Source organism: Anas platyrhynchos, chromosome 13 (assembly GCF_047663525.1).
Source record: "Anas platyrhynchos isolate ZD024472 breed Pekin duck chromosome 13, IASCAAS_PekinDuck_T2T, whole genome shotgun sequence".
In the NCBI taxonomy this organism is placed as follows: Eukaryota; Metazoa; Chordata; class Aves; order Anseriformes; family Anatidae; genus Anas; species Anas platyrhynchos.
Window position 1 is genome coordinate 10,731,718 of NC_092599.1, and position 27,945 is coordinate 10,759,662.

Consider the following 27,945-nt stretch of genomic DNA (forward strand, 5'->3'; position numbering starts at 1 on the left):
AAAAAAAAAAAAAAAGAGATGGAGACTGAAACAAAATTAACTGAGCTACCTGTAAATTACTGTGTGTGAAGGCTAGCATACCATAAAACTAACATCAAAACATACACAAAGGAAAAAGCAAAGAAGAGATGTCTCCTCCTGCTACCCATCCAACTCCAGGAAGTTCCTGCTGTGTTTTATGTCTCTCAAACTCTGGATTTATAAGGTATTAAGCATTTGTCATGTATCAGTTTTGTACTGCCTGTTTCTGTCTGCACACAAACCTCCAGATTATACTTTTAACCCATAATAGCTAACAGTGTTTCACAAAGCAGAAGGTTAGACTGAGCATTTGTTCGTGCATCTCAGCTGTTGGGTGTCCGGAATCATGTCCCATGATGGGACTGCAGCCCAATGTGCCATGGAGCAGTCACCAGCAGCCTTAATGCAGTGGTGACAATGGACAATACACAGCCTGGCAGTCACAGTGTCACTGGGGCCAACTGCATTGAAGTCATAAATCAAGCTTTATGGTTGAGAAATGTCTTCAGTAGTCCCTAGTCATCAAAGAAATGTCATTGTATAACAGGAAACTGGGTAAAAAACAAATGTTGTCTCTGGACAGAAGAGTGGAAAGGGCTGTAAAATTCCCCTCTGCTTGGCTGAAGGAATAGTTGTTGGAAATAAAGTCCAGGAGCAAAGCAACATGGAAGACAGGAAGGAAACTTATTTTCTTATTGCAGGAAAGTCTTTGTAAGCACTACGGAGAAATAAGAACAAGTGCAATGAGTCCCCTAATGCCTTTGACACTGCCAATGTTACTTGTACCTCTGTGAGAGCAGAGAGAAGTAGCACACGTGAATTCTAGCTGAGTGAGGAAGAAAATCATTTTAGCGTGAAGTTGCTCAGCTTCATGTCACCGAGCACTCTGCAGGCTGCAGTGAGTGGCTGAACTGTTCCTATCTGGGAGCTCAGGGGCTCCTAGGTCACAGGAGCTCTGTTTGCAGTCAAGGTCCAGCAGCCGTTCCCTTGCGTCAAAGCCAGGGTGTATCTAAACACTGCTGCTGTGCTTCCGAGAAATGCAGTTCTGTGCTGCTGCTGAAAGACAGCCTCCTCAAATACGTACCCAGTGGTGATGCACTGGAGATTTGAGGTTGGTACACGAGGATACGGTGCATATGCCAAACAGTTACATCCCCTTTTGTACATAGGATGAGGTGTGGCAGGGTGCTGGGAGCTCCTGTGCAAGCTGATGGTTGGACCCAGGTGGGAGATCCCTGAGCTAGAGCTGTTACCAAAAGGCCCATGTCAATCAGTTTCCCCAGAAGGATTTCTGCTTGCTCTGTAGATATTTTTCTTTGAAGCTCAGGGGTAAAGTGATAGCAGAATACATTTAACAGGTCTAAAAATGTCTTGGCAAGGTTGCAGGTTTTTGATAGATGTCCCTTCTCTTCTTATTTCCCATAGGAAAACGCTGTGTTCTGACCATTCTCAGGGAAGCACCAGTTGCAAAGGGAAGACATAAAATTACACCAAGTGAGCTGAAATTTAAGCCTCGCTGTTACAGCAGTGACATTCAACAGTTAATGCGCACCCTCAACACGCAGCAGCTGCAGCGTTTCGTTACTGTCACTTACAAAAACCTTCAGCTCCCTTCAGTGTACCCTGCTTTGAGCCCAGGGCTTGCAGGCCCAGAGGCACCATTTTGTCAGTAGGAGCCCTTTAGCGTAGCGTGACACCTGAGAGACTTCAGCAGGATATAACATTGCTCTGGTACTGAGGTATGATTTAATATCCTTGATTGTTCTGGCAATTTGAGCTGCGTGATTCAGGAGCCGTGCACGAGTACGGTTACTTCAGTGCGTAATGGGATTTATGTGCTCAGATGTGATGGATGGTGCAATCACATTTCTAACGTTGGTTCATTGGGGGGGGGGGGGGGGGGATGAAATCAAGTCACTTGGAGTTTTGCTCTTGATTGCAGCGGAGGCGCTTGCACAGGAAGCTTGAAGCGAGAGATGTTGTAATGCCGAACTAAGGGGGTAGGGGTCAGGAAAGAAAAATAAAAATAGAGGAAAAGTCTTTCTTCAACTCCTAATTGCAGCCTGAGGTTTTCTCCTCCTGTGCTCAGCTTTCACCCTTGATGATAAGATCAGCCGGGGGTTGGGGCAGCTTGAAGGCTCGGGGGGCAGCCGCTCCTCCTGGGGAGCGCTTCGCTGAGGGGCTCACGTCCCGAGCGGGCTCCGGGAGCCCTCCGACCCCCTTCCCCGTCAACCCCGTCCCTTTTTGGCCTCCGTGGGCCAGGCAGGGCCCCGGGACATCCACCAACGCCGCGGGCAGGGGGCTGCACCAACAGGGCCCCCCCTCCCGCCTCACGCACGGCGCCGGGGCAGGCCCGGCGGCTGCCACTCAGGGCGCCGCGCCGCCTCCGAGCCGCCGGGGGCCGGACTCGAACTCGCGGCCGCCGCGCAGGGCGGGCTCGGCCCGGCCGTGGCGGGCGCCTCCCGCGGCCCTCTGAGGGCAGAGCCCCGGGCAGGGAGAGGAGCCGGTAAGCGACGGGAAAGGGGACGGGGACACACACACACACACACACACACACAGAGGGGTTTTGGGGTCGTCCATCCTTCCTTCTTCCCTCCTCCGCCGCCCAGCTGCGGTTGGGGCCTCCCAGCGGTTTCCTTCCGCTGCCCAGATGTTGGGTGAGGAAGGGGCTGGGATGGGGCAGCGGGGACCCGTCCTGGGGAACGAGTCAGCCTCTGTGGGGGAGGCGATGGGGAAGGATCCAGGCAGGAGGGGTGAGACGAGAGGAGAGAGAAACTGGTAACAATTTTGCGCGTTTATTTTTTTCTCAGAGGATGCTGCAGGGGCCACGGCAGGTTCTGTGTAGGTAGGTGAGTCACATACCGTGTGTGTGTGTGTGTCAAAGGAGGTGCGAGGGGAAGCAAAAGTGTTCAGATCGGAGGGCAGATTAAAGAATTGCCCTCATATTGGGGAGCATTTGGTAGCTGGCTCTGCTATGCTAGGTGTGAGTTACACCTTTTGCTGGACTGCAGGGTGCCGGGGTGTGAACTGCCCCATGTCAGATCCTAAAAAAGGGTTGGATTTTGTTGGGCTCCTCAGTTCTCGTGACCCCCTTATGAGAACTGGTGGGTCCAGCATGCAGGCTGCCTGCAGCACCCTCCGCATCCTTTCAGGCGTCCCCAGAGTAGGAGTCAGGATGCACAACGAGCGCTCCAGTGTGAACACAGGCCCAGGAAGAGAGATGCAGTAATGGAAGGAGAGATTGGTTTGACACAAAACCGAAGGTAAACTAAGCACCAGCATCTGGGTCAAGCAGAGCATCTAGGGTTTTGGGGGTAGGTGGTGGTTTGCCTTCAGGTAAATGGAGCGGAGTTGCCAGGGTCGCCAGTCCCTGACCCACCCAGCACCTCCTTTCATCATCTCACTGGTTCTGACTTTGTTTTTCAGAAAAACTCCTTGATTCAAGAAAGCCACCATGAAAGGTGAGGAGGCTCGGCAGAGGAGAAAAGAGGGCAGAACTAGAAATGGAGAGCGATCCAGGCACAAAGCAAAGAGCAAGGGTAAACACAGAGAGAGCAGACTTGGCAGCCAGGAGGCAGAGGATGTCTCTCTGCCCGCACAGCAGAAGCTGTTGGCTGAGGAGAAGGCGTCCATGGCAAAGTCACGGGAAGAGTCAGCCATCACGATTTGCCTGCAGGTGCTCCTGCCGTACCTCCTAGCTGGGTTTGGCATGGTCTTGGCAGGCATGGTTTTGGATTATGTTCAGGTAAGGGAAAGGAACTGTTCTGATGTACCTGGTATGGGATAGGTGGGAAACTTCTCTTCAGAAGCAGGGATTTGCTCTGGGATTAGCAAGTAAAGGAAAATGTGCAGTAGTTTTGCATACTAACGTGTCCTTCCAAGGCAGGTATATGTATTTTGTGTAGCTCTCAGTAGACGGCATGTGGTGTTTTTCTGGCCCGTTTTTGTCTTTTGGATGTAATAGGCACCATGGTGCTGAAGAGTTTGCAAAGAAGCTGAGCCATCTAAGTAGGAAGGTGCAGTCCTGTGCAGCAGTCTTTTAGCTTAGTCCCAGGAGGAGGATGGCTGAATTGCAGCCCCAGGGGCTGTGATGGCATAGTACTTTTCTGAAGCAGGTACAGCTGTACTGCTTCTGGCTCTGGATGTGGCTCTGAAAAGCAATGCGTCCCCTGCGAGGAGCCGACCCTGCACTGTTAACACTTCATATATCCAGCCCAGCCCAGGCTGCGCCCCGCATCCTTCTCTAGGGCCTTGTAGCAAGTAACATAAATCCTTGAGTCTTCAGTCTTCCAATCTGACTGCTGTTTTAGTGACAGCCAGGACCAGACCTTGCCTCCCATGGCATAGCAATACAGAGCTTTAAAGCAGCAATGAATGCCTACTTTCAGACACTTTAAAGCTGTAGTTAATTTAGAGATTACAAATTGCCATGCCTTTGTACTCTAAGTGACTCTTATTGCTGTGTGCCTTTTAGTTAACCTGTGTTATTTAACTAGCTAGCTGTTGGGTCAGACTGCCCTGAGTTATCAGATACAGTGACACTGAAACTACTGTGCTTCTATTGATATAACTTTCACAGATCTGGAGGTGTGTACTTTTGCTATTAGCCCCAGGCTGATCTCCCTAAGCTAGAAGAGCTATAGAGGCTTCACTGTAGGAACAGAGTATCCTTAATTGACCTTAGCATGTGCTCAATACCCAGCAGAATGCTCCAGAAAATACCACGTCAAATCCAGAACCCCACGGCAGACTACTTTAGTCTCCTTAGACATTGTTCTGAGAGTCCTAAGCAGCCACTTGACATGCACAAGTCTGTGGTTTTCATTTTTATTTTTCAGAGTGCTCAGACCTGCTCATTCCTATGAGTCTAAGACATGTTGCTTCCCATAGTGAGATATTAAAGTGAGAAATAGATTGCAGATAGATTTATGTAGATTTATGATCTTGGAAGACCGTTTTTCTTTCAATGTTTTTCCTTTAGAGCGCTTTTTTTTTTTTTTCTTTTTTTTTTTTTCCCTAGGAAGTATTGGGCCACTAATTTAAACAGAATGTGAAACAAACCTCTTACTCTTCTGAAACCACAGAAGTCTGGTTTCTGCTTTATGCAAATAAAGAGCTCACAAAGAACATTCAAGTTAGTGCATAGAGCCTGGAAAATGAAGCCATGCAACATCACATAAGAAAAATAGGCCATTGGCAATTAGCAAAATGACTTTTCACGGGTAAGCGTGGACCACTTGAATGTGTCTCATCATGAAATCACTGCTGCTGGGAACTGCCCTTCCCTTAGCTAGGCAGTCCTGCCCTCAGACCTGCTGCTGTTTCTGTGGGGCAACAGGAGATTCTGCAAGGCTTTGGGCTCCAGGCACTTGCAACTTGCTTGCTTTTAGCTTACCACTTACTCTCAGTCCCCTTCCCTTTCCTTTCCTAAAGTGGGGAACAGAGGAGCAAGGTGGGAAACAGGAATAATACGCAGCCTGATCTGATGGAGAGCTAGCAGAGTCATGAGTGCTGGTGCTCCAACAACCAGGACATGGGGTCCCCAAAAGCCAGTGTCCTTTGAGGGCTCTGAGATGTTAGACTACCACTGTCTGCTGCTACCGGTGCTGTGTTGCAAGAGTGCTTGTTGTATCCCTGTCCCTTCTTTGCAGGGATGATAAGGTACTTTTGAAACTGCATTCCTTGGCACTTGCTGTCTTTCCATTTTTTGAGCTGCAGCAGAGGATGGAGGCCCCAGATCAGGATGAGGGCTCCAACAGAGTCTATTTCTGCTTTGTCTGCTCTAGGGCAATACTACGTGTTGGCTAATGTGTGAGAGTAAGGGTATTGGTGTATTTGTGTGCAGAGAAGGGCAGCGGAGCACTCCCCAGGTTTTGTCACGAAGAGTGCTACAGCCATGAGGTGCATTTTATTCCCCCAACTAGCTATAATCTGTTTCTGGCTGCTTGGCAATGCTCTTCTTCTTCTCAGATGTGGTATGTCTCTTTGCCAACAAATACGATATATCTCTGCTAGGAAAATGTGACACATCTCTTTGCTGGCAATAATGGCATGAGACCTTATCAGAGACTCCTTAAATGCATAATAAAATGACCCGGTGTACACGCACAGGTCACCTGAACCAATTACCTTTCTGTATACCTATTCATCGGTCGAAGGCTTTTTATGGTGCTTGCTTAGAAACAGAGAGAGCTGAAGCATGATAAACTTGTAACCCCTGCCAGGTTGAAGCTTTAGAACAGGATGTGTTGCTGCTGTGTTTTTAATGTCGTTTGAGTCATTCAAGCTCATTGATATTTCCTTTACATTAATGTTGCTGCCTGTCAGCAGTCCTGCTGACGGATGTGATGACATAAGGTATGCATGTTATCAGACCTTAAAAAGCATGTAGTTGCGGCCCAGAGATTGTTCTTTATTCTTTTTTGCTTGAAGCCTCTGAGTTTCTAACCAGAACTGCGCCTTCATGCCTTTGCTGCCCAGTTCCTGGCTGGTATAAAGAGGTCGGATGATGTGTGGTTATTACAGGATTTTTATTAACCTCCCTCTTCCAGCTATTGTGGACTTTTTTTTCCCCAGTTAGATTAGCTGAAATATACTCCCTTTTTAGCTTTCAGCTAGCCGGACTATTGTTAGGTGGAAGAGGTGGACATGTACACACCAAGCTAGCTGGGAGTGGAGGAGGCTCTAGGGGCTGTCCCAAAATACTAACTTAGAAAGGACAGTTTCCCATTTGTAGCTAGGGCTCTTATTTTTCACCCTGCTGTGCTTGCAGAGAGATGTGTTGTACCACCTCAGCCCACCAGGCTTGGTATTTTGCTGTGTGTGATACCAGACCAAAAGAAGTGCACCATCCTGCGAGTGTCCTTAGTTCTCTGTTTATCTACAAGGCAAAAGTATGCCTTGTTCTGTCCAACCTTGCTAACGCACTTAGCTGCAAGCTGGGAACCAAGTCACAGGGGCAGAGTCCACAAGCCATTAATCTTCACCTCTCTTTGCAGAGAGTGTCAGGGAGGTTGATTAGTACAACAGGTATTAGTAAGTCAGTGCAGTTCAAACATTGAATTTGAACTGGACTGAGAAACTTGAATCTTTCATGCGTACCACTGAATATTTTTTTCACTCATTTCTTTCAGTAGGGCATAGCTGGGTTTGAACCCATGGCTGGAGAATGAAAAAGCCCAGTGGCCAACCTACTAAACCAATCCTTTACTCTTTCATCCTAAATTACGTTTTTAAAGCCTTTTCGCTCTCTGTTCTAGTTAAGTTTTGCCCAAATTAATTATTGGAAAGGAGCTCCAGCAGAATACCCAGTCTTCCCTCCCCTCATGCTTGAGTTTGAGCTGTAGAGTTCACTGCAGTCTTTACTGAGCAGGATATAAATTCTTTGTCCGTATGTGGCTGTGATGCAGTTCTTGGGCTTGTGTCAGCTGTTTGACCAGGGAGACTTTGAGGGGAGACCCCACCTCTCAGTGACCGTATCTTCCTGGGAGTACGCAGAAGCAGAGTGTTTTGCTCTAGGACAGGAAGGGAGACCAGCTCACAGCATGCCCTGGAAATATTCGCCCTTTCTCTCCTTTGCCTGTGGAGTAGCGAGATTACGGAGCTACCTTAAATAAGCTCTGGCTATGACTCTTATCTTGGCCTTTGCAAACTAGCAGAAAGTTGAAGTGATGACAGCAGATAAGGGTGTTCGCTTTTGAAGCTTATTGGCTGGTTCTCTAGATTTTTTTTCCCCCCCTGAAAGCCAGTCATTCGGAGGTATAGCTGGCACAGAGCGATCGTTACATCCCGTTGAGACCATGGAGGGAACGAGAGGGGCCAGGGTCTAGAAGGGCAGATCTCCTCTCACCAGCTGGCTTAACTGTCACTTGCCCGGGGATGGAAGCTGCATAATATAGTCAGCAGGCAGAAACGTCGACTCATGTTTTCCTTGACCTTTCTTCACCTTGGAGGAGAGCAAAACGGATCCTGGCTGTTAACTCCCCACCTCCTCGGCCTTGGGACAGCGAGAAAAGTTCAACGTTGCTTATGGTGGGAGTGAGGGAAGTGGGGCCGGCTCACAGCAGGCTTATATATTAAACCATCGTATCAAAGGCAAGCCGCGGTCTGACAAGAAATGTAACCTGAGGAGAAAGGACACTACTGCGTTTGAGCACGCTGAAGGATTCTTGCATGACCTGTCACTCTTTCAGTGCTGTAGCCTGAGCAGGTCTTACTGGTTTTTACCGAGGTGGTGGGAGCTGAATGGGGTGTGGGCTCGTTTCTATTCGTCCACGGACATCTCTACAATCTTCTTTTATCTTTTATAATTCCCCCCTGGATATAACTCGGAGAAATAGTGTCCGTCGGGTTTGCTGCCATCTGGGCTCAACCCAGCTGAACCAATTTTGGAGGATACCCTTGCTGCAACCCTCTGGACGCGCTCCTAGGAGGAGAAGAAGATAAAACAATTTGGCATCATTGTTGTAGTTTGAGGAAAAGCGTATTTCTTTTGACTTCGGAGTGAGCTACCAGGAGGATCTGTGTGATGACTTGATCTCCCTCCACTTGCGCTGCTGAGCATGGGGTAACGGTGTTCGACCATGGTGGTCACCCAGTTAGAACTGGAGCTGTGCTTTCATGGCCAGAAGCTGCGTGGTTTCACCTGCAAGTTGACTAGGTCAGCCAGTGGATTTCTCCCAGAGACCTCCTTCTCCATTGCTTCCCAGATTTTCGTGCCCTTCCTTCTGGCTGGCTTGGGCATGGTAGCTGCTGGCCTCTTGATGGATGTTGTTCAAGTAGGTACACGTGGTTAGGCAGCTTCAGTAGTGAGGGGGTGGGCTGCTTCACTGACCTGGAGTATGTGTGTTTTGCTGCTTTTAATGTGCGTGGTCCTGGCAGCTGCTCAGCCAAATGGCTGTGGGCTTTTCCTGTGCTAGAGAGATGCTGTCTGTCTTACGATCATGGGCTCCTTGCGAAGTGGGATAGCGGCTTTCAGAGGGGCTGCCTGACCCCGTTCTCGATGCTTTAGGCTGGGGGCTCACTGCACTGCATCCAGCTAAACACTCTGGTGATGACTGCTATGAAGCAGCTGGGATCAGGCTGCGGTGTATTCCCCTGTTGCATGATACTCTTTCTTCAAAAATGTCTGATAAAGAGATCTAGGTCAGGGTTGTTACTAACTACCCGTTTCACTTGGAGGCAAGTTTATATGTTTTCAGTTCTTTGCAAACAACCTAATGTAATCTTTGGTCTAGAAGGTATTTAGATACTGTGATGAAACGCATGCCAGCATGAAAAGATAAGCATTGCCTACAAACTTAGTGCTTCTTGGCCAGATTCTGAGGTGGGTGTAAATTTGGAGTAACTTCCATCGACTTCCAAGGAGTCGTGCTGGATTTACACCTTTGTGCCCACAGCCAGAATCTATCCCATCTGTCTTTCCTTTGTACCAGGGGCACAAATAGAAATGCAAAATTTGATCTAGTTTGGGCATCTAATGCCAGTGGATTTACAAATCAAAAGGCTGGCACAGTTTCCCAGGGATATATCCTGCAGGCTGAGCTCACTGGAGTACATTAGATTCTCTGGCATTCGTACCACAGCAGGATCTAAATATGGACACTTGAGTGTTTGGAAGGACAATACCTTGCTGTTTTTTTCTTGCACTGAAAGAAACAAAGAAGGCAGCAAAGTTGAATAAAAGGGAATATGAGGAATATCAAAGAAGGGTTAACTGGAGTGCACAGCTGTTGCTATGCTCTGTTTGTTGTCTCCACCTTGTTGTGCAGCGCTTAGGCACAGACCTGTCTTGCAGCATTACAGAAGTTCTCAAACTACCCAAGATGTTATGTTAATATTTAGCAGTTATCTTTGGCCAGATATCTCCGAGAAGTATAAAGACATTGTACGTACCCGTTCTGTACCCTTGGCAGGTGAATAGGTCTTTGTTTAAAACAAATCCAATGCACTCGCTGAGAAGCGGGCTCTGTTAAAGAATGTGACTGTATCAAAACTGATGGAAAACACAAGCCTTGTGTACCTACATTGCACATGTCCTTTAAAATACCAGAGCACAGCCTACTTTGCTCACTTTGCAGTATTTGCTCTCTAGACTCTTAGAAATGGGGTCATGCATGAAGCACAGTAATAGGAAGTGTATTTTTTGGTGAAGGTGTTTCCAATTATACTGAAATAGAAGCCATCAGTCAGTGGGTTCAGCTCCCAGAGGAGGGAGCTAGTGCATTGAGAATCACAGCCAGCATCGGAGAGATGTTATTGAGGTAAGCTGACATGATGTCAACAACCCTCTTTTTAAAAACAAAACCAGTAGCTGGAAAAATCCAGGGATTTTAGCCTTTAAAGGTTCGGATTGTTCTTTTGTGCCTTTTTGTCTGTGAGCTGCTTATTTTCAGCTTTTCTTCCTGCAGCATGAGAACTAGAAACTTGCTGTCCTGTCCAACTAAAATCTGAGACTTGGTTTGCTTGCTTGAGGCCATGTATTATGAGACTCGTGGTGACAATCATGAGCGTTCACACTGCAGAGGCTACTTTTTTTTCTAGTCCGGGAGCCTGTGATTTGCCTGTTTTTCAGGGGATGGTCTGACCGAGGAATGCTTTTCATGATGTGTAGTCTTTACAAAGCATTCCTAGGAAACTCCAGGTCTACCTTTGACAGGGAGATGTGTGAACAAGCTCCAAGATGGTATTTAAAGCATACGTGTGAGTTTAATGGTGCTGCTCTGTTTTGTTACTTAGAAATACAGTGGCTGTGCTGGGAATCTAACTGTTTCTATAATTTGCAGGGCTGATATTGTTAGAAACTGTAGAGCCAAGTGGAGGGTGCTTATTTGTGTCCATCAGCCTTTACAGGACTTCAGCATTTTCCAATCCACGAAATCACGAGAGATCTCTCCAGCCCAGTTGACATCAAACTCAGACTTGGGTCTCTCTCACTGTAAAAGGATGCCCAAAGCAATAGCCATTTGCCTTTTTCTCTTCTTAGGTGCACAGATGATGGATGCAGCCTCTGTGCAGGACCAAGATCACTGCAAGGGTCTTTTCTTGCTGAACGATTCCACTTCTACCTGCACTCCAGTGATCCCTGGTTGGTTGGTCTGTCTGGATTCCAGGCTGGCTGGCATTGCTGGGGAAGCACAAACCTTGTGGGACCCCATCAGTGTTTGGTTCACTGTTTTACAGTAAGGTGAAGAATCAGGTTGAAACTGGATGATCAGATTTCAAACCAGAGAGTTCAGGAAGGAGAGCTGCCCTTTCATTCTCCCCTTCCACACCACTGCAACGTGACACAGTCCAAACAGAAGTCACAGATATAAGATATTCCTATCCTTTGTTGATAGAAGCCCATGGGATGATTAACATTGAAAGGGATTTTGAATTGGCTTGGGCTTTACAATCCAGGATCTTTTGACCTTTCTGTTGATTTGTTCAGGGCAATGGAAAACCTCTGAGATTTTCTTAGCTGCTGTGGGAGGATGGACACACCAGGAGAGATAGCAGAGGCTGGGACTGTGAGGACAGCACCGTGGGATGGTGGGGTTAGGCTGGAGCTGGAGAGTCAGTGTCAGTACATCACAGCCTCTTTTCCCCTCTGGGACCCCATGAGCAGATCCAGCTGCCATGGGGATCACAGGATCAAGTGAGTCAGCTGCAGTGGATCGTAGGGTGACCAAGTTTCTTCAGTGCTGTGCTTTGCAAGTTGTGGCTGTAACTCTGTTATGGGTGCACGAAGTGGGAAAAAGTCATTTTCTCCCTTGGTTTCCTTGTGTAGATTTGATCTAGGCCAATTTTCACCTCAAAGGACAGAGATGCCTGCTTCACTCCATCCAGCTCCTTGCCTGAACAGCCTTAACCTGCCACATCCACCTGATCCTTCTGCTGGCAGTCCTGCTTAGCAGTGGCACAGGGACCATCTATTTATTCTGCATTTCTGCAGTCTCTAACACAAGGGAATCCTGACTGCCATGGTATAAATTAGTGTGAATCTGTCCTCAGGCTCTTGGTGAGTCACTAATGAGACTCAAATGGAAGCAATTAAATCAGCTTTGTTTTTATTAGTACAGTTGTGTGATTTTATTATTAGCTGTTCAAAGCTTTTCAGTGTAATTATATAAGTCAGTGTCCCAAAAAAATCATACCTCACGTACTAAACCTTCCGTTACGATGGCTTGAGACCTGTAAAATCCATCATTAACACAAGGATTGGAGCTTACATCGATACAACAAAGTCGTATCTCCCAAAGGTGACCTACATGTAAAATACAAACAGTTGAGTTTGTCTCTTTCTTCATGTTTATGTCTTTTTATGTGCAAAATATGCAAGATCTTACATACAAATGCCTGCACATTTGTGTATTTTAAATGGTTGGGCTTTTTTACATTGCGACTCTGAACTATTTTTTCTCCTCTTTCTTTTGAAGGTGTCAAAGATGGGTTTGGATCTTTTTTTATTCTTAATTAGAGAGATAGGAGAGAGGATAATTTGAGTCTTTAAGAGATGCCTGTCCCTTTTCTCAGGTATTTAAGTTCCATGTTAACAAATTCAAAGAGAATTGCAGTGTATCAAATAAGGTGACTCTGCTCATGTTGTCTGTTATTTACTCACAGTAGGTAACTTTTAACATTTTGAAATGTGCCAGGTTCCAGATCAGCGGTGCCAGGAAATAAGCCTTCTCGTATTGATAATAACGTTTTGCCTATTATCTGCACCCCTGAGGGGTGTCTTGCACCATGTGCTCGGGGCTGGCTCACCCCCTCTTTCATTCATATTGACTCAGAAGGAAGCTGTTAAGGCTTCCCAGCAGACACCACCAGCTTCCCACAGCTTCTCAGGGCACAGCCAGAGCAAAAACACTGAGCCGTTACACCCTGCGTGTGTTTCCCAACAGGCTGAATGGTGAATGTGTTGACATCTATTGAGTCTGTCTCACCTCCCAGATATTCAGGTTCACAAAATCCCAAGGGATGTGGAGAAGGTAGGCAGAGCTCTGTTGCTCATGTTTGTCCTCTAGCAGAAGAATTCGGGACCATCATATGAAACTCAGCAGTGACAAGTTCAGAATTAATGAAAGTTCTCGTGATGTGTAGCTAAGCTGTGGAATTTTTTGCCCCAGGATGGCACATGGGCTGGAGGGGGTAGATTGCATGAGTACCTGAAAGAGAAATTCTTCCAGCAGTGCTAAGTGCAGAGCAGCTCCTCCAGCTCAGGACCCTGTGGCAGATAATTGTAGGCTGGAAAATACACTGGAGAATTATTCCATATGCTTGTCGTGTTTATAGGTGCTCATTTTATACATCTGAATTTGACCAGTGATAGAGGTAAGAATAGATTAGATGGACCTTCAGTCACTGCAGCTATTTTTTCTTGTATTCTGCTCTTAGATGTTAGGTTGGTTGATTTTACTTCACAGTGAGCTGCTCTGTTCTGCAGTTTCATTCTGATGTGAGCCTCTCTAGCTACTGCGTGACTTTGTAACATCCTTGTACGCACAGGGGGTAAATGAATTATATTGAAAGGCACCGCATGGTAGATACACTAGAGAAGATGTGTGTTAATCAACAGAGTTTAAGGTTTCAGATCATCTCCAGTGTTGCAGCTGATTCAAGAACTTTGTATAGCTCAGCTTCAGAGGAGCAATGATAATGAAGATACTGGCCCAGCAGTTCAGGCTTATGGGATATCTTAATTCAAAATCCTTTTTCCAGCTGTGCTGGGAGTGTGCTTGGTAACAGGAAGATTTAGGAACTGCCTGTGGAGAAGAGATACAAAAAAGTCTTTCAGTCCCACCACCAGTCTTAGATGGTTAGTTTGAGATTTGGTAAAGAAAGACAGACGTGACTTTTTGTTGCTAGATCATTTCCAGATCTTTGTGTTTGTTCTTATGAGTCTGGATAGCAACGGGAGATCCTGTATCTAGTGTCAGTGTAGAGGATGGAGGGTGTGCTGTATTTCATTTGGCTTGTGAACCTTAATAATTTCTGATGTTGTTGGCTAATGCTAAAGGTACATTTTAAGCTGTAACTTTCCAAAACCTGCTGCTGCCCTCAGGAAGGTTTCTATGCTGTTAGGATAGTGCTTCGTTGTACATGAGATCAGAAAGTATCCTGTAAGCTAAAAATTGTTTACTTCACTCCCAAAGTGCAACCAGCCTCGGGCAGAATCTGCCCCCATGTGCCTAGCAAATACCTGTAGAAGAGGGGCTGAGATGGGAACCTGCTCTGCTCTGAAGCAGCAGCAGTGCAGTGGTCAGCATCACAAATTGAGTTGTTTTCTTCTTTTGTTTTCTCCCTTCTAGCACTGGGCTGTGTTTCAGACGATTACAGAAGTTTTTATCCTGGTTCCTGCCTTGGTTGGCCTGAAGGGTAATCTCGAGATGACGCTGGCATCCAGGCTCTCTACTGCTGTGAGTGTTAACAAGGCGGTGGAAGTGGGAGGGAAGGAGTTAGCAGGAGGCATCAAGAGATTCTGCTTTTATGTAACCACTCTGTGTTTGAGACAAGCCAGTTTCTTCTAAGTAGAAATTAGCTGTGTGTGAGTGTTAAAATAATGTGTTTGCCCTCATTTAATAAATGGAACAGAGAATTTCTGTCTGCTCTTCGAACGTGAATTAATCCCTGTGAGGCCAGTTGCTCCTATTTAGGGCCTGGTGACACAGGAAGGAGACAGAGCCAGGGATCCAGAGCTATCAGCTTTGGGACTGGATTGCTTTTCTGTGGCTATTGACCCTTGAGAGAACCAGGGCTGCCCAGCAATTCCATTTTTGGGGGAATAGCCTGAGGCTTCTTGGGACCAGCATTAGCTTTTGTTGCTCTGGATGTGATCTCTCAGCAAGGTTTCCTATCTCCCTAAGCAGTTTTGTTTGCTTTCAGCTGTCTGGGGGAAATTAGAGCTTAACAGAGCAATTTAGGGGGCCAGAAAGAGGAAAAACAGTTTAGTTTGTCCAACATATGGTCTGTGTGAGATTTGGTGGATATGTTCACTCTGTCTTAAGGTGGGTGCCCTACAATGCCTCTGCACTTCCTTGCGAGCTTCTGATGCCCCTGGGGTGTTGGTCAGGAGCACAGTAGGGATGTCTCGAGGGGAGTGCTGAGAAGGCTGGGAGATGCTGACTTGTCTTTGTTTCTCTGGCTTTTAGCAGCCTCTTTCCCACAGGGGCCAGATGAAATTGCCTTCAGCAGCCACATTTGCTCTGGGGACAGGTTTTCAGGGTTTCTCTTTTGATTCCTAGGCTAACACTGGACAGATGGATGATGCTCAGAAGCAGTGGAAAATGGCCACCTGCAATTTAGCCCTTATCCAGGTGAGTCACTCCAGCTGGGAGAGGCAAAAAGCCCTTTTCTCTTGTTATTCTGTAGTCTGACAGCATCTGTTCCCAGCACTTCTGGGTCCAGAGCTATTGATTCGGGGCTGATATTCTCAACAGAGCCAAGCAAAGCCTTGACCTCCGATAAAGTTCTGTGTAGCTCTGGAGCTTGTTGTTCATCAGCAAAACAGATCTAGACATACATTGCCTTTGTGGACAAACTGAAATAATGAAAGAAACTCCTTTTGCAGGGGGAGCTGCAGCACAGTCGCTGTTTCACAACAGCCCCCAGATAAAGCCTGTCATTTACAGGCAAAGTTTGGGAATCAGCCTGGGGCAGGAGGGGAGAGATGGGAGAAACAAGCTCTTTCTGCTTGTTAAAATCCAGCAACTAGCCTAGGAGGTTGCACATGGCAAGGCTAAAGGGCTTGCAACATGTGTCTGTGTGCTTTCCCTTATCTCCTTCCACAGCTTTCAGCTTGGTAGAAGTGCTGTGTTGATGGGAAGCCCATTTTTGTGTTGACCGGGACTATTCCATTGCTTATGGACTCAGTGTCCTTTGCTGAAGTGTTATCTGCCCTTTGCAGGCCTCCAGAGTTTTTCTCCCAACTTTGTCAGGATTTTTTTTTTTAAATGTAGTGAAGCCTTACAGGGATGCTGCTTAAATGCACAAGCAATCAGCATCTCTGCAAGGGTTTGCTTTTTGCCCTCCTAGCTGTGCAGAAATGCTGCAGTCACGTGGAGCCAGGACTGCCTGGGAGCAGATGTGGCTGATTGCTCACCAGCTGTCTTTTGGCCCCTAGGTCCAGGCCACCGTGGTGGGACTTCTGGCTGCCGTTGCTGCTGTGATCCTGGGAGCCATCTCCAAGGGCTCTGTGGAGCTGAGCCAGGCTGCTGTGCTGTGTGCCAGCAGTGTGACCACGGCCTTCATAGCTGCACTTTCTCTTGGTGAGTCGTTTTAGTTCCTTCTCAGGTTAAATGTGCAGTACTCAGGTGCAGAAAAACTCATCCCTTCTGCCAGGGAGGCCCTGCTGAAATCCTTTTTGTTTCGCATGTGGATGAGGAGTGGAGGGAGCGGAAGGACATTAGTCCCATGTCCACAGCTTCGTCCTTCTGCTCCCTGTCCTTGCTTCTCTTCTCCCAGGATCTGTTGTTTGCTGGGCTCTTGGCATCTACAGCAGCAATCAAAATGTCCCATGGTACCTGACTTGCACAAAAAATGCCCCGTGCTCTGGGTGGGTGTAAAAGCACACACGCACACTTTTTCTCCGTTCAGCTTGGGTGACCTATTAGCCATCCACTCTGTCCCTTTCATAGGGGAGGATTAGCTGATGCCTCGGCACAAAGCAGGGTATTGAGAGTCTGTTTGTTAGCAGACAGCTCCAAGCCATGCTCAAGATGGACAGCAGAGGATTGTGGCTGTCCCTGTGCATTACCTGCTCTGAGCCCTGGCTCTTCCTGTTTGCAAGGCAAACACGATGGGGTGGACAGGCAGGAGCTGCTCTGTGACGACTGAGGATGAATATTTTGTAGGTCTGCCATGTGAGGGCAGCATGATACCCTGAATAGAGGGAGCTGGCAGAGTTGGATATAGCAAGTTTTCTAAGCAAAAGGGACAAGTCGAAGCAAGTGCATATCCTGAAGCTGGAGTCAAAGGGTGATCGTAGATGCCTTTGATGAAGAACATTACATGAGGCAGTTGTTAAAAGAGAAAAACAGCAGCCCAGCTTTCATTAAACTCTTCCCTTCAATCTCTCTGCTCAGTGTGATACAGAGAGGCTTTGCTGCTGCGCCATTGCAGGCTTTCAGCTGGCATTAGTTTCTTCCCTGGACATGGCCACAGCCGGCCTGTGTGTGGATGTGCATGAAGGGAAACTGGTATTTCTGTGACCAGGGAGGGAGGCAGTGGGAGCTGTTCGGTGGGGAGGGGAGCGTGGGTGTCTGGGAGGGCTTTGGTGGAGAATGCTACAATGTGAGGATGTGCTTTTGTATAAGGCACGTTGTATTGAGGAAAGTGGTATTTTTTAGGGGAGAGCTTACACTCCTGTGCTTGCTCAACTTTTGCGGGCCTGTGCAAACAGACACAGAAGTTGTGAGCAGGAGCAAAGCCTTTCCCAGGCTTCCTTTGGCGCATCCTGTCAGCTACAGGAGGATTTTGAAGAGATGTCGTGTCTTGTTCCAAAGCTGCCCTTGCCAGGCACACAGCAGTGAAGGTTGGCCAGGCAGAGTGTATCCAGGTGGCCCTTCCACAGACCTGTGAGAGATCCGGTGGCTGATTCTCACCTGTTCATCAAGCCTTGGGATCAGTGCTCATTAACGTACTTGGGCAAGACAAACTTCTCTCCTTTCTGACAGTCTTGAAAAGCTGCTGAATTTCCTAGGTGCAGCTCAGAGCGTAGGGGTAGAGGGGCAGGGTGAGCCACTTCCATAATAACCCCACAGCTCTGGATCTGTTCCCTGAACCATCCCTCCCCACGTGCAAATTAAAGCAGCCCAAAGACTGTGGGCTGCGAGGGGTCTGTCTGATGGCCGAGCTGAAAAGCTAATTTAGGCTTTTGCTTACTGCGAGTAAGCTCGCTGCTCCTTGGTGGTTCAAACTCCTCAGAAATTATGGTCTAATATGGAAAATATCTTTGTGCTGCAGAATCCAGAGTAGGAGATGGCACCGGGAGGCTGCTGCATGCCTGCTGTGTGCTTATCTATGAGTGTGCTTCGTGCCTGGTTCTGCTTCAAGGCAGCAAAGATTAGGCTGCTCAGGAGGGGAGCTTCTACATTTGGGCTGCCTGCTGGTATCTCCTTTGATCCCTGGAATCTGCCTGTGTGCCTCTGGGCCTTTGGTGAAGTTCACAAGGGCAGAGGCATGCCCTTCAGATTGGTGAAAGCAAGAGGACAAATTCCTGGGGATGTCCAGTATTCAGCTGTGTGATTCCGCTATGGGCGATGTGCTGCTTGCTTTCCCCAGACCCCGTGTCCCTCTGGGATCCAGAATAGCAGCTCCAGGGTGAAACACAGCAAGATGCTTCCTCTGATGCCTGCTCTGTGTCTTCTCTAGGTCTGGTGATGATTGGCGTGATCATTGGAGCAAGGAAAGTTGGGATCAATCCAGACAACATCGCCACACCCATAGCAGCGAGCCTTGGAGATTTGATAACCCTTTCCCTGCTGGCAGGAATCAGCAGTACCCTCTTCAAATATATAGGTAAGGTGTTTAGCAGGGATTTGCAGCTCGGCAAGAGATGAATCCTTGTTAAATTATTACAGTGCACTTGCACATTTCTGGGATGCTTCAGAGTGGAGGCTGTCATACCACTGAGGTGGGAAAATGACCACAAATGGTTTTTCAAGGCACTCTTTCAGTAGCAAACTGGAAGGCAGAGCCTAAGAAATGCAACTAGTATTTCTCAAAGAAATGACCAACGTTTATCACATAGCTTTGGATTAAAAGGTTGACATACATGACACTGTTCCTGCATCTGTCACTAGTCCAGCATAACTACTTTCTGTGCATGGTTCATAGCAAGCCCCTCCTCACAAAGCTATTTCAGGGTTTTGGCATTTGTAAAGTATTCACATGTCTTCTCATGTGGAGAGTCGTGGATGAACAAGATGATATTGTATTCTTGGAGTTAGGGAGATAGTGCTGCATTGTTTAATACTCACGGGGCTCTGAGTAGGCGTTGTGGCTGTGAGGTTAGCTGTGCTGCTGGTTGGCAAAGACTTGGGCACCTGTTGACGTTGAAAAGCACAAAACATGTTGCAACTTGGTAATATATGCTTGACTGTTGCTTGTAAAGTACTCATCTATTTACCATGAGTGTAACCTAGAATAGGAACAGGAAAATAAAGAGATCCAGCAAGCTCAGTGCCATTTGAAACCTAAACTGTTGCTTCAGACTGTGAGCAGCAGTGACAGCAGCTGTTCCCAGTTTGCGTAACTCACTCCATGTGCCAGAAAGCGAGGGAGCACACGTTGCAGGGAGAGGCCCATGAATTGCTTCCATCCAGTTCTCCTTGGACTTCAGAGGTGCATTTTTTTATTAGGCTTTTTCCATGACGCCATCACACCTGCCTCTGCTTCTGTAGAGTTCATTTGCCTTTCAGTTGCTGTGCCACTGATAATATCTCCCAGGGAACACATGGCAGAACAACATGATAGCCTCTGTGGTTGTGACTAGAGAAGCATCTGTGATGCTTTCAGAGTAGTTTAAATAGTTTCAGCCTCTTGATATGGATAATACTCACCGCACAGACACCTGGTTGTTGAGAGCAGAAAGTGAGTCAGGTAAAAGGAAGGCACCATTGATGGTGGTTAAATAAATCTACTTCTCTCCCCAGTGTGTAGTAAGGGATAGATGGTGATGTGACTTCTGGATCCTACCAAAATATATCCTCCGTAACTACCAGTGAGTCCGTAAGTTTGGGGGGCCACGTGCCTTCTGGTACAGTACCTTCTCTTTACAGTGAATGCACCCTTTCGCCAATGAAGATTTCCAGTTTTTTAAAGATTAACCTTGGACCTTCCCAGTCCATAATGAAGATATGAACTGTGTCAAAGGGTTGCAATGTGCTTAGGGGCTGTTCTTGGTGTGGCAGAGTTGGTATGCAGAGACCTAAGTCCATTCATTCCAGCAGGAGTGTTTCTGTAGGCTTTGTAAGCTTTGATAGACACCAGTGCTGCATGTATGCATCATTTAAGGAGGAATTAATGGCCCAAAACAACGAGGGTGGGGGTAGGAAATCCAGTACAGCAGCAAAGTCTGTCATACAACCCATCTGTCCTAAAATGCCCTGACAAAACAGCGACTATTTACACCCCAGAAGTGGTTGCATTTCAGTGCTGACTAAAGCCACATGTAAAGAGTGCATCCCTTTGTGTAAGAGCTCTTGATTCTGTGAAGATATCATCAAATCAATGCTATCTCACCCAGGTAGCCTGAGGCCCTGACAATGTCATTTTGAAAAATGTGCACTTCGAGCCTGCAGTCTCCCAGATTACCTGCAAAGCCTGTGTTACAAACCACTGGCAATGGCCCCAGCACAGCGACCAGATGGAGAGCTTTGTCGAAGAAGTGTTTTTATATCAGAAGGGTTGGCATCATCCCCATCGCTTGAAGGTGTTTCTCATGGTTCTGAGTCATGTTTATTTTCTTTTGGTTTTGCACATACACTTATTTTTTAAAACCTTTGCTTCTAAAGGTCACTTCAAGGTTATGCCCCTACTGAACGGAAAAAGCACCTAATGGAAACACATGTTAGCTAGCTTGAAAGAAACCCTGGATCTTAACTGGCTAATACATGCAAGAGAGCATTTGTCCCTGTAGAGCAGGCCAGCTGCTCACTGAGCCTGCTAGCTTATCACAAAAAGTACCTATTACGTCTTGTTTTAGTTGAAGGCATGAGGTGTCTGTCTAAAATCTGATGCAGCTTGCACACAGGAGAGTTCCCCCTCTTGCCCTGCTGTTTTATTTGTACCCTGAAGCTGGAAAGTTTGTAACTTTTGTCTTGCTTAGTTGGAGACGAAGTTGGAGACTTGCACATCTTCAAATATAACTTGCTTTGAGTCCTGCTGATTTTCAAATAGCATCCTCTAGCAGTGAGTTTCAGAGGTTAATTATGAATTTCTGTGGTGGAGTGAGGTGGTCATGTGGGGAATATCTTGGTTCATATGATTTTTCTGTTAATGTATCTCAGTCTGAGCCAGATCCCTGCTGCCTTTCTTCCAGACTTTATGCAATATAATTTTGGCAGTCTGGGAAGCCAGGGGCATTTAAATCAAGATTTCTTTTCCTTGCCAGATGTGAAATACCTTTCTCCTCTGATCTGTGCTGTCTTCATTGTCATGATCCCACTCTGGGTTGCTATTGCCAAGCAAAGTCCTTCCCTTGCTGAAGTTCTGAAGTCTGGATGGCAGCCGGTCATTGTTGCAATGAGCATCAGCAGGTAAACCAAGGAACAACTCCCGCTAGCCCACACACGTCTGCGTGTTACAAGGAGACCCTGTGTTCATTTATAAAGCCATAAAAAGGGAAACTGGAAGGGAAAGCAGAAGGGTATCTCAACAGGCTGTGAGAAAGCAGATAGGGAGCTCACAAATGACTGGAAAAAGCAAGTCATTGTTTTAAGTCCCACTCATACATTCACGTACCATATGGGTGCAAGCCAGGAAACCAAAAAGGGAGATGATAACCATCGCAAATAGTCAGACTTCAGCCTCATTTTTATTCGGCTGTAAACGTCTGGTGAATGTAGGGCCAGGTAGTTCGTTCCCCTCTGTGCTCCATCATTCAAACCCATCTGAGACAGAGTTTTGAAAACTGCTAAAACCAATATAGAGGTTTAGCAAAACTTTTGGCAAGGATAGTAAAGCTTCCCTGACTAGTATTCATTTTGCTCAGAGGGGTTCCTTGCTGATCTCCTTATTCCATTAACAAAAAATGCAAGGCTATCAGTGAAAACAGATGTAAAGGGAGTAAACGTCTGCTATAGGGAACAGTCCAGCACTTTCAATGAGGAAGAAGATAATAACTTATAAGTTATTATAAGGAAGAAGATAATAACTTATCTCTGTGTGCTGTTTTCACAGCACAGAAGTTGTTCTGGGTAAGAGAGATTGATCCACCCTCTTTGCCTGTCCTTTTTTTTACAGCATTGGTGGGCTCATCTTGGACAAAACTGTAACTGACCCAAAGTTTGAAGGCATGGCCGTTTTCACACCTGTGATTAACGGTAAGTTGGCCAGGGGGGTTATATGCATGCTTTTATTTATTCCTCCTCTGTCTTCTCAAGGCTTACGCTATCCACTGTTGTCCCTATGTAGGAGTCTCTTTTCAAGTCCCTGCTCCCATCACCAGTAGAAGTGAAGTCACTGGTCCCCATTACATCCCTGCTTACTGGTATTTTGAAGCATCTCCGGTGCAAAATAGCAGGCAGGGCTGAAACATACTGACAGAGCTGTTGGAAAGGTTAACAGCATCTGATGATTATCTCTGATAGCTATGCTGACACCTTCACTTTCATAACATCAGACCTACTAAGGATGTCACAATAAATCCATTTTCCATCTCTCTTCGCTCACTAATTTGAGCTGTGCAATCATCCCCTAAACAGATTGATGATAAAGACTAATATATTATGTATACATATATATATATATATATACAAGATTGTGTGTGTAGATTGTATATATACATAAAAACATCTTTTGTATGTATATTTATATTTGTAAGAAGCCTCACAATATTCTGTTACAGACACATAAATGTATCGGTATAAACTGCTGGGGATCACTGAGAATCCACTGGGTTGTTTTTCTGCCGTTCTAATGTTTCTTGCAGACCAGGCCCATTCCAAGGGAAACCCGTGTTCCTAGGGAAGGCTTGGCCTCATGCCACTGTCAAAGCATGGTGTCATCTTGAAATGTCAGAGGGTGTCATCCAGCTGTCACCTTGCAGGATCTGCATAAAGACAGCCGCCTTGGTGACAAACTCTTTCCAGCATGGTTAGCCAAAGAGCCCGATTAGGAAAGTGCATGTGTCAACAGCTGTTTAGGTGAACAATGGCTGACCCAGACATCAGTCTCTGGGGGTGGGTGACTGTTTGGCAGTGCTCTGTGACTTTGCACAGGTAACTACGTTGCATGTGCATGAGAATCCTGCAAAGAGTAGCAGTGTGTGTTTCAGAAAGCTTCCATGTTGGATGTGCTGCTCTGTCAGGGTGTTTTCATTTTGGTTCCACTCTGGCAAATCTCACATTTAATGATGTGAAGAATCATTTAAAGAATTTCCTTCTTTAAGGCAATGAAAACATGAGAAGCCTGTGCAATCCAGCTCAACGTTACCTTTTCTGTGTTATTTCTACCCTGCACACACTCAGGATGGTGGAAGTTTGCTCCACAGATCATCAGCCCTCTATTTTCTACTGGAAAATGTAGCAGCTTTTTCATATTTACTATAATTAATCAGTCTGGAAGGAATTAATTTCCTTTTAATTGCCTAACATATTTGGGCTCTGATTCATTCTCATATGATTCCTTCTTTAACAAGTGTGTCAGATGCCTTCAGACAGACATGTAATCAGTCTCCATGATGTTTGTTGTCTTGTTCTCTGACTGAGTAAATCCAAGAAGTGGCCAAGAGCAGCAGCTGCCATTGCCTGCACTGCTTTCCCCAGGTATTGCTCACAGACTGCACCAAACCAGGTTCAATTACATCATCTTCTGAGGCACGTTGCATTTACTGCTGGTGCTGGCAAGGCAGGGAGAACATTTCCAAAAAAGCAGTCAGAAGACCATCACTGGAGCCATCCTGATTTTTAAGAGTTGTTCCTACTAGGTGAATAGCACAGCTTCACCATGACATGTGGGATCAGATTTTCTCACCGCTGCTCCTAGAGAGCTTGTAAGTGAATGCAGATTGACCTGTCTTGGGCTAGGTTTGAGGCTGGTATTTCCTGCTGCAGTGAAGGTGGTGTACAGGTTTACTGTGTTTTGTCCTCATAGGTGTTGGAGGGAATCTGGTCGCCATCCAGGCCAGCCGTATTTCCACATTCCTGCATTTCTGGAGCATGCCTGGAGTTTTGCCATACAAGATGAGGCAGAATTGGCCCAACCCATGCACCACATTCTTCTCATCAGGTAGACCTTGAACTCTAGGTGTCCATGTCTCAAGGCCCGTCATCACAGATAGCTCCTTTATCAAGCCTGGTTGGCGCGAAGGACTAGGTGGGTTTCAAAGGCAGAACTCCCTTTCTCCCTAATGGGGAAGATCCTCAGACAGGCGAGCAACATCTCTGCAGCAGGCAGCTTGAAAAAAAGCTTGTATGTTTTTGCTCACTAACATGTAAAGAAACTGGTCTTCAGGAAATGCTAAAGAAAGTAATTGAAAAGGAATCTGAGATTTTATCTGATAGAAGGTGATTTTAACCATGGCCAGGCTAGAGCCATCACCTGTTGGCAGGGGGCTGAATAGAGCTGAAAATCAGTAACTCCTTACTGAAAATCAGTAACTCCTCCATCTTCAGCTGTGGATAAACCTAAACATCATTAAAACTCGGTTTGGGTCTGTTGTCTTTTTAGGCTGCAGGCTCACTCGATTTTCCCTGCTAGATTGGGAGTTACTGCTGGAGCAGACTAAAAGCTGGGAAAGTGGGTTGCAGCAAGACAGAGCAGAAGCAGTGGGAGGGAGATAGCTGCTGAGAAGGAGTGTTTAGAAGATGTAGAGTGAGAGGATCAGCACGGAGCATGTCTTTGGCACAGTTTTCAGTGCCAGACAAAGCTGCTGGGCTGATACTACAGATGCTCCAGATTGCTGCATGATCTAGAAAAGGCATTAGCAATGTGTTTGGAGGGAGGGGACAGACCCAACTCTACGTACCAGCATTAAAATACACAACCATCTTCTGTTCTCTCCCCACTGTCTGCAGCCGCTGTGATCATTCTTTTTCTCTGTCCTCTGCAGAGGTGAATTCCAAGTCAGCCCGAGTCCTGTTCCTCCTGGTTATCCCAGGGCACCTCGTGTTCCTCTACACCATCCACCTGCTGCAAGGAGGTCACACATCTCTGTCCTTCACCTTTGTGATGTTTTATCTGACTGCTGCTTTGCTGCAGGTAAACCCCAGCTTTTCTTCCAAAAGGAATACTACAAAATAGATACCACAAAACCAAAACAGTGTCCAGGCTAGACAGGAGTCATGCTAAAGCTCCAAGCAGTGGCTCCCATTTCTATTCATTTCAAGTGTCCTTCCTACCAAGCAACCTCTATTTTCTACTTGTGCAGTAATATTTCACCCTAATTGCCACTGTGCAGTTTCCCACAGAAGCACAACTGCCACTAAGGACGAGGGAGGGATTAGAATGAGATGAGGAACGAATTACTGTCATCCACAGAGCTGCAGTAGGTAGACACACATAGCTTAGGTACCTCTTGCTGTAAGGTGGTACCTTTTTACCATATTTGTTCCTTGAGATTTTAAGCCTCAGTTGTTCCTACTGGTCATCCTAGTAAGGAGCAAATGAAAGACTATGAAACCCAGCCAGCAGGTTTCCCCACTCATTTTGGAAACCAATTTCATATATCATGATCCCTTTGGACGGGGCCGTATGAGTCAAGAGCGAAGGGAAAACCCAGGCCTGGGAAGCTCGTCACAGAAAGTAAAGGTTTGGGGTCAGCAACGGGCAGTTCAACCAATTTGTTCTGCCTGTTCCCTTTCAGTGTTTTCACTGCCCTGTAAACTTTGTCATCTCACTCAGAAATGCATGCATCTGTCACAAACTCACAGAGGCTCTGACTTCACTTGCCCTTTTAAATCAGTAATTCATTAGGTTGTAGGGCGAGGCAGCTGGCTTCTCACTTTGCCTTACAAGCAGCCTTGTGTCCATGGGTGAATTCCTTGCGTGTGTAAACAATCAGTTTTTCTTGACCTTTGCACAACCCGAAGCCCCGCACCACAGCCATAGTTGTAAAGGAAAATATTTATTCTTCTCTTTATGCATCGAGGTAACTCCTCAACCAGAGCCAAGCATGAAAATACACTGAATAAATGACAGTGTAAAGAGCAGAATCCCAGCAACGCCACTGACCCCAAAAGACTCCCATGGAGCCCAGCAGAGGAGAATGTGCTCAGCCTGGTTCTTTCTTCCCCTCCATTACAATTTATAAAGAAAACCAGAAAGAATGAGAGGGGGAAGTTCGGTTCAGCTGGAGGAAGCCCAAAGAGAAAGATTAGGGGCCTAGAAAACATGACCTCAGAGGAACAATTGAATGGACTGGGGTTAGCTAGTCTAAAGAAGCGAGGCTTGAGAAAAATCTGGTAATAGCCTTTAAACTACCGAGTTTCTGTGGGGAGGGACAGAATAACGCTTTCTCTGTGGTCACTAGGAATGAATCAAGAAAACAGGGGTTTCAAATGGAAAAAGACAGATTTATGTTAGACCTTGGAGAAAAGAATAAAAGTCAAAAAATTAAGCCGCGGGGCTGATTGCTTACAGTGTGTAATCTCCATCTTTGGGGGTGGTTTAGCATACATTTAAACACTGTCAGGAAAGATGGGGACATATTTCACCCTGCATTGAGACAGAGGGATGGACTATATAAAACTCTTGAGTTTCTATTCAGCTTTAGTTTCTGTGATTCTGCTATTAATTTGCTCCCTCCATCTCCCTCTCCCTGCACCCAGCTTGCTGTTTGCACCTTTAGAAATGCTGCCTCTCTCTTTGGTTCCTGTTGTGCTGTGGTCCCCTATGGGGGGACTGCAGATGTGGAGTGCAAACTCTCCCTTCTTAATTCAATTAACTAGACGGTCTTTAATCTTTAAGAGAAATATTTTCTCCTCCATCTGTTTATCAGAAGCGGGAGCAAAATAGGAATTAAAAGAAATCACAACAAAGATTTTAAAATTGTTGAGATGAAAAAAATAATTTTATATTTTTTTAACATGTCAGTGCTGCTTGGGATAACTTTGATGTAAAAACTGCCTCAAACTCTAGTTGCCCACAGAGACTTTTAGGAAAAACAAAGTAGACGAGATTTGAATTTCTAATGGAAAGAAGGATGAGGAGAAAAAAATCTGGTTGCAAACTTACGCTTTGGGGCTGCCTGCGTATCCGCAGCAACACTGTTTCTGCTGAAGTGAATGGGAGCTGAGGGAGGTTGTGTGTTGCCTTCCTCCTGCATTACAGCAGAGCCTGTCTTGCCTCTCCAGGTGGGAATCCTGCTCTACGTGGCCGACCTAATTGTGCGCCTGATGTGGAGGAAGGCGCTGGATCCAGATAATTTCTCTATCCCCTACCTCACTGCCCTGGGGGATCTCCTGGGCACTGGATTCCTCGCCGCCTGTTTCCGCCTGGCTTGGCTAGTCCATGGCGCAGACATGACCCTGGGGAACTGAGGCAACGTGCGCTGCTCCACATCACTCGTTTGACACGGTGCTTTCCTCCATGACAGTGGGGTGCTTGGCGATGAGCGCTGGGTCACCCGGCTGGGTTGGGCCTCCCCTGCTGCCCCACCGCCCTGCCTCTCCTCCCCGTTGTGCCTTACAGCTGGGCTTGCTCACCCGGAGGAATCAGCACCCACAGACTTGCGCCGTCACACGTGAGTAAGCCGGGTTTAGGCAGCACTTGCTGCTCACACCCATGCCCGGCCAACATGGCCCTAAGGAGCTTCTGGGCTATATTGTACTGAACGAATGTTTTGGTCGGCTGCAGTCCCTAAAACCAACACAGCCTGCAAGGCTGCTCCAAAGCCTGCTGAGATTGCTGCATCTGATCACGCAGGTGTCACAACATCTCTGTCCAGCTCTGACTTGCCATCCAGGAAAATATTGTATTTGCCCCCTTTCCCTGGAGGAGGAGAGCATCCAGGTCTTTAAACTCATCTCCTCTCTGTCGCTCAGATGCTCAGGGAGTGAGTGTCTCGCTGTGAGTGTCTCGCTGGCTTGCACCCAGCAGGAGGTTATCTAGGGATACCACCTACCTAAGCCAGCAGCGTTGCTGTTGTCTGACCAACAAGCTGATTTGAGTGCATTTTGGGGGTAGGAGGGCTGGTTTTGTTTTTACGGTTTATGAAATGTCCAGTAGTTAAAACGTTTATAGAAACACACACAAATAAAGTGGTTAAAAAAAATGGAA

General features: G+C 46.7%; 1 protein-coding gene across 14 annotated transcripts; it reads left to right on the forward strand.

Moving 5' to 3' along the window:
• The first annotated feature begins 1,613 nt into the window (after window positions 1-1,613).
• SLC41A3 (solute carrier family 41 member 3) lies at window positions 1,614-27,945 on the forward strand. 14 transcript variants are annotated; one of them, XM_072044475.1, is made up of 13 exons: window positions 2,400-2,527; window positions 2,832-2,870; window positions 3,174-3,284; window positions 3,448-3,766; window positions 14,316-14,423; window positions 15,249-15,320; window positions 16,127-16,271; window positions 18,376-18,522; window positions 21,119-21,263; window positions 21,970-22,049; window positions 23,821-23,955; window positions 24,779-24,927; window positions 27,021-27,945. In XM_072044475.1, exons 4-13 carry the CDS (start codon window positions 3,476-3,478, stop codon window positions 27,204-27,206), a joined length of 1,458 nt encoding a protein of 485 aa, XP_071900576.1. In that variant the 5' UTR covers window positions 2,400-2,527; window positions 2,832-2,870; window positions 3,174-3,284; window positions 3,448-3,475; the 3' UTR covers window positions 27,207-27,945. The 14 variants fall into 14 exon arrangements, with proteins under 14 accessions (XP_005025150.1, XP_021131705.1, XP_027323127.1 ...); XM_072044477.1 differs by having other exon boundaries at window positions 2,832-2,866; window positions 3,174-3,335; XM_027467327.3 differs by having other exon boundaries at window positions 2,832-2,866.

Coding starts and splice junctions, on each gene's coding strand:
- SLC41A3 (XM_005025093.6), top strand. CDS start 3,476: ATGAAAGGTGAGGAGGCTCGGCAGAGGAGAAAAGAGGGCAGAACTAGA. Junction 14,424..15,248: donor CATCCAGGCTCTCTACTGCT/GTGAGTGTTAAC, acceptor TTTGATTCCTAG/GCTAACACTGGACAGATGGA. Junction 16,272..18,375: donor CATAGCTGCACTTTCTCTTG/GTGAGTCGTTTT, acceptor TGTCTTCTCTAG/GTCTGGTGATGATTGGCGTG.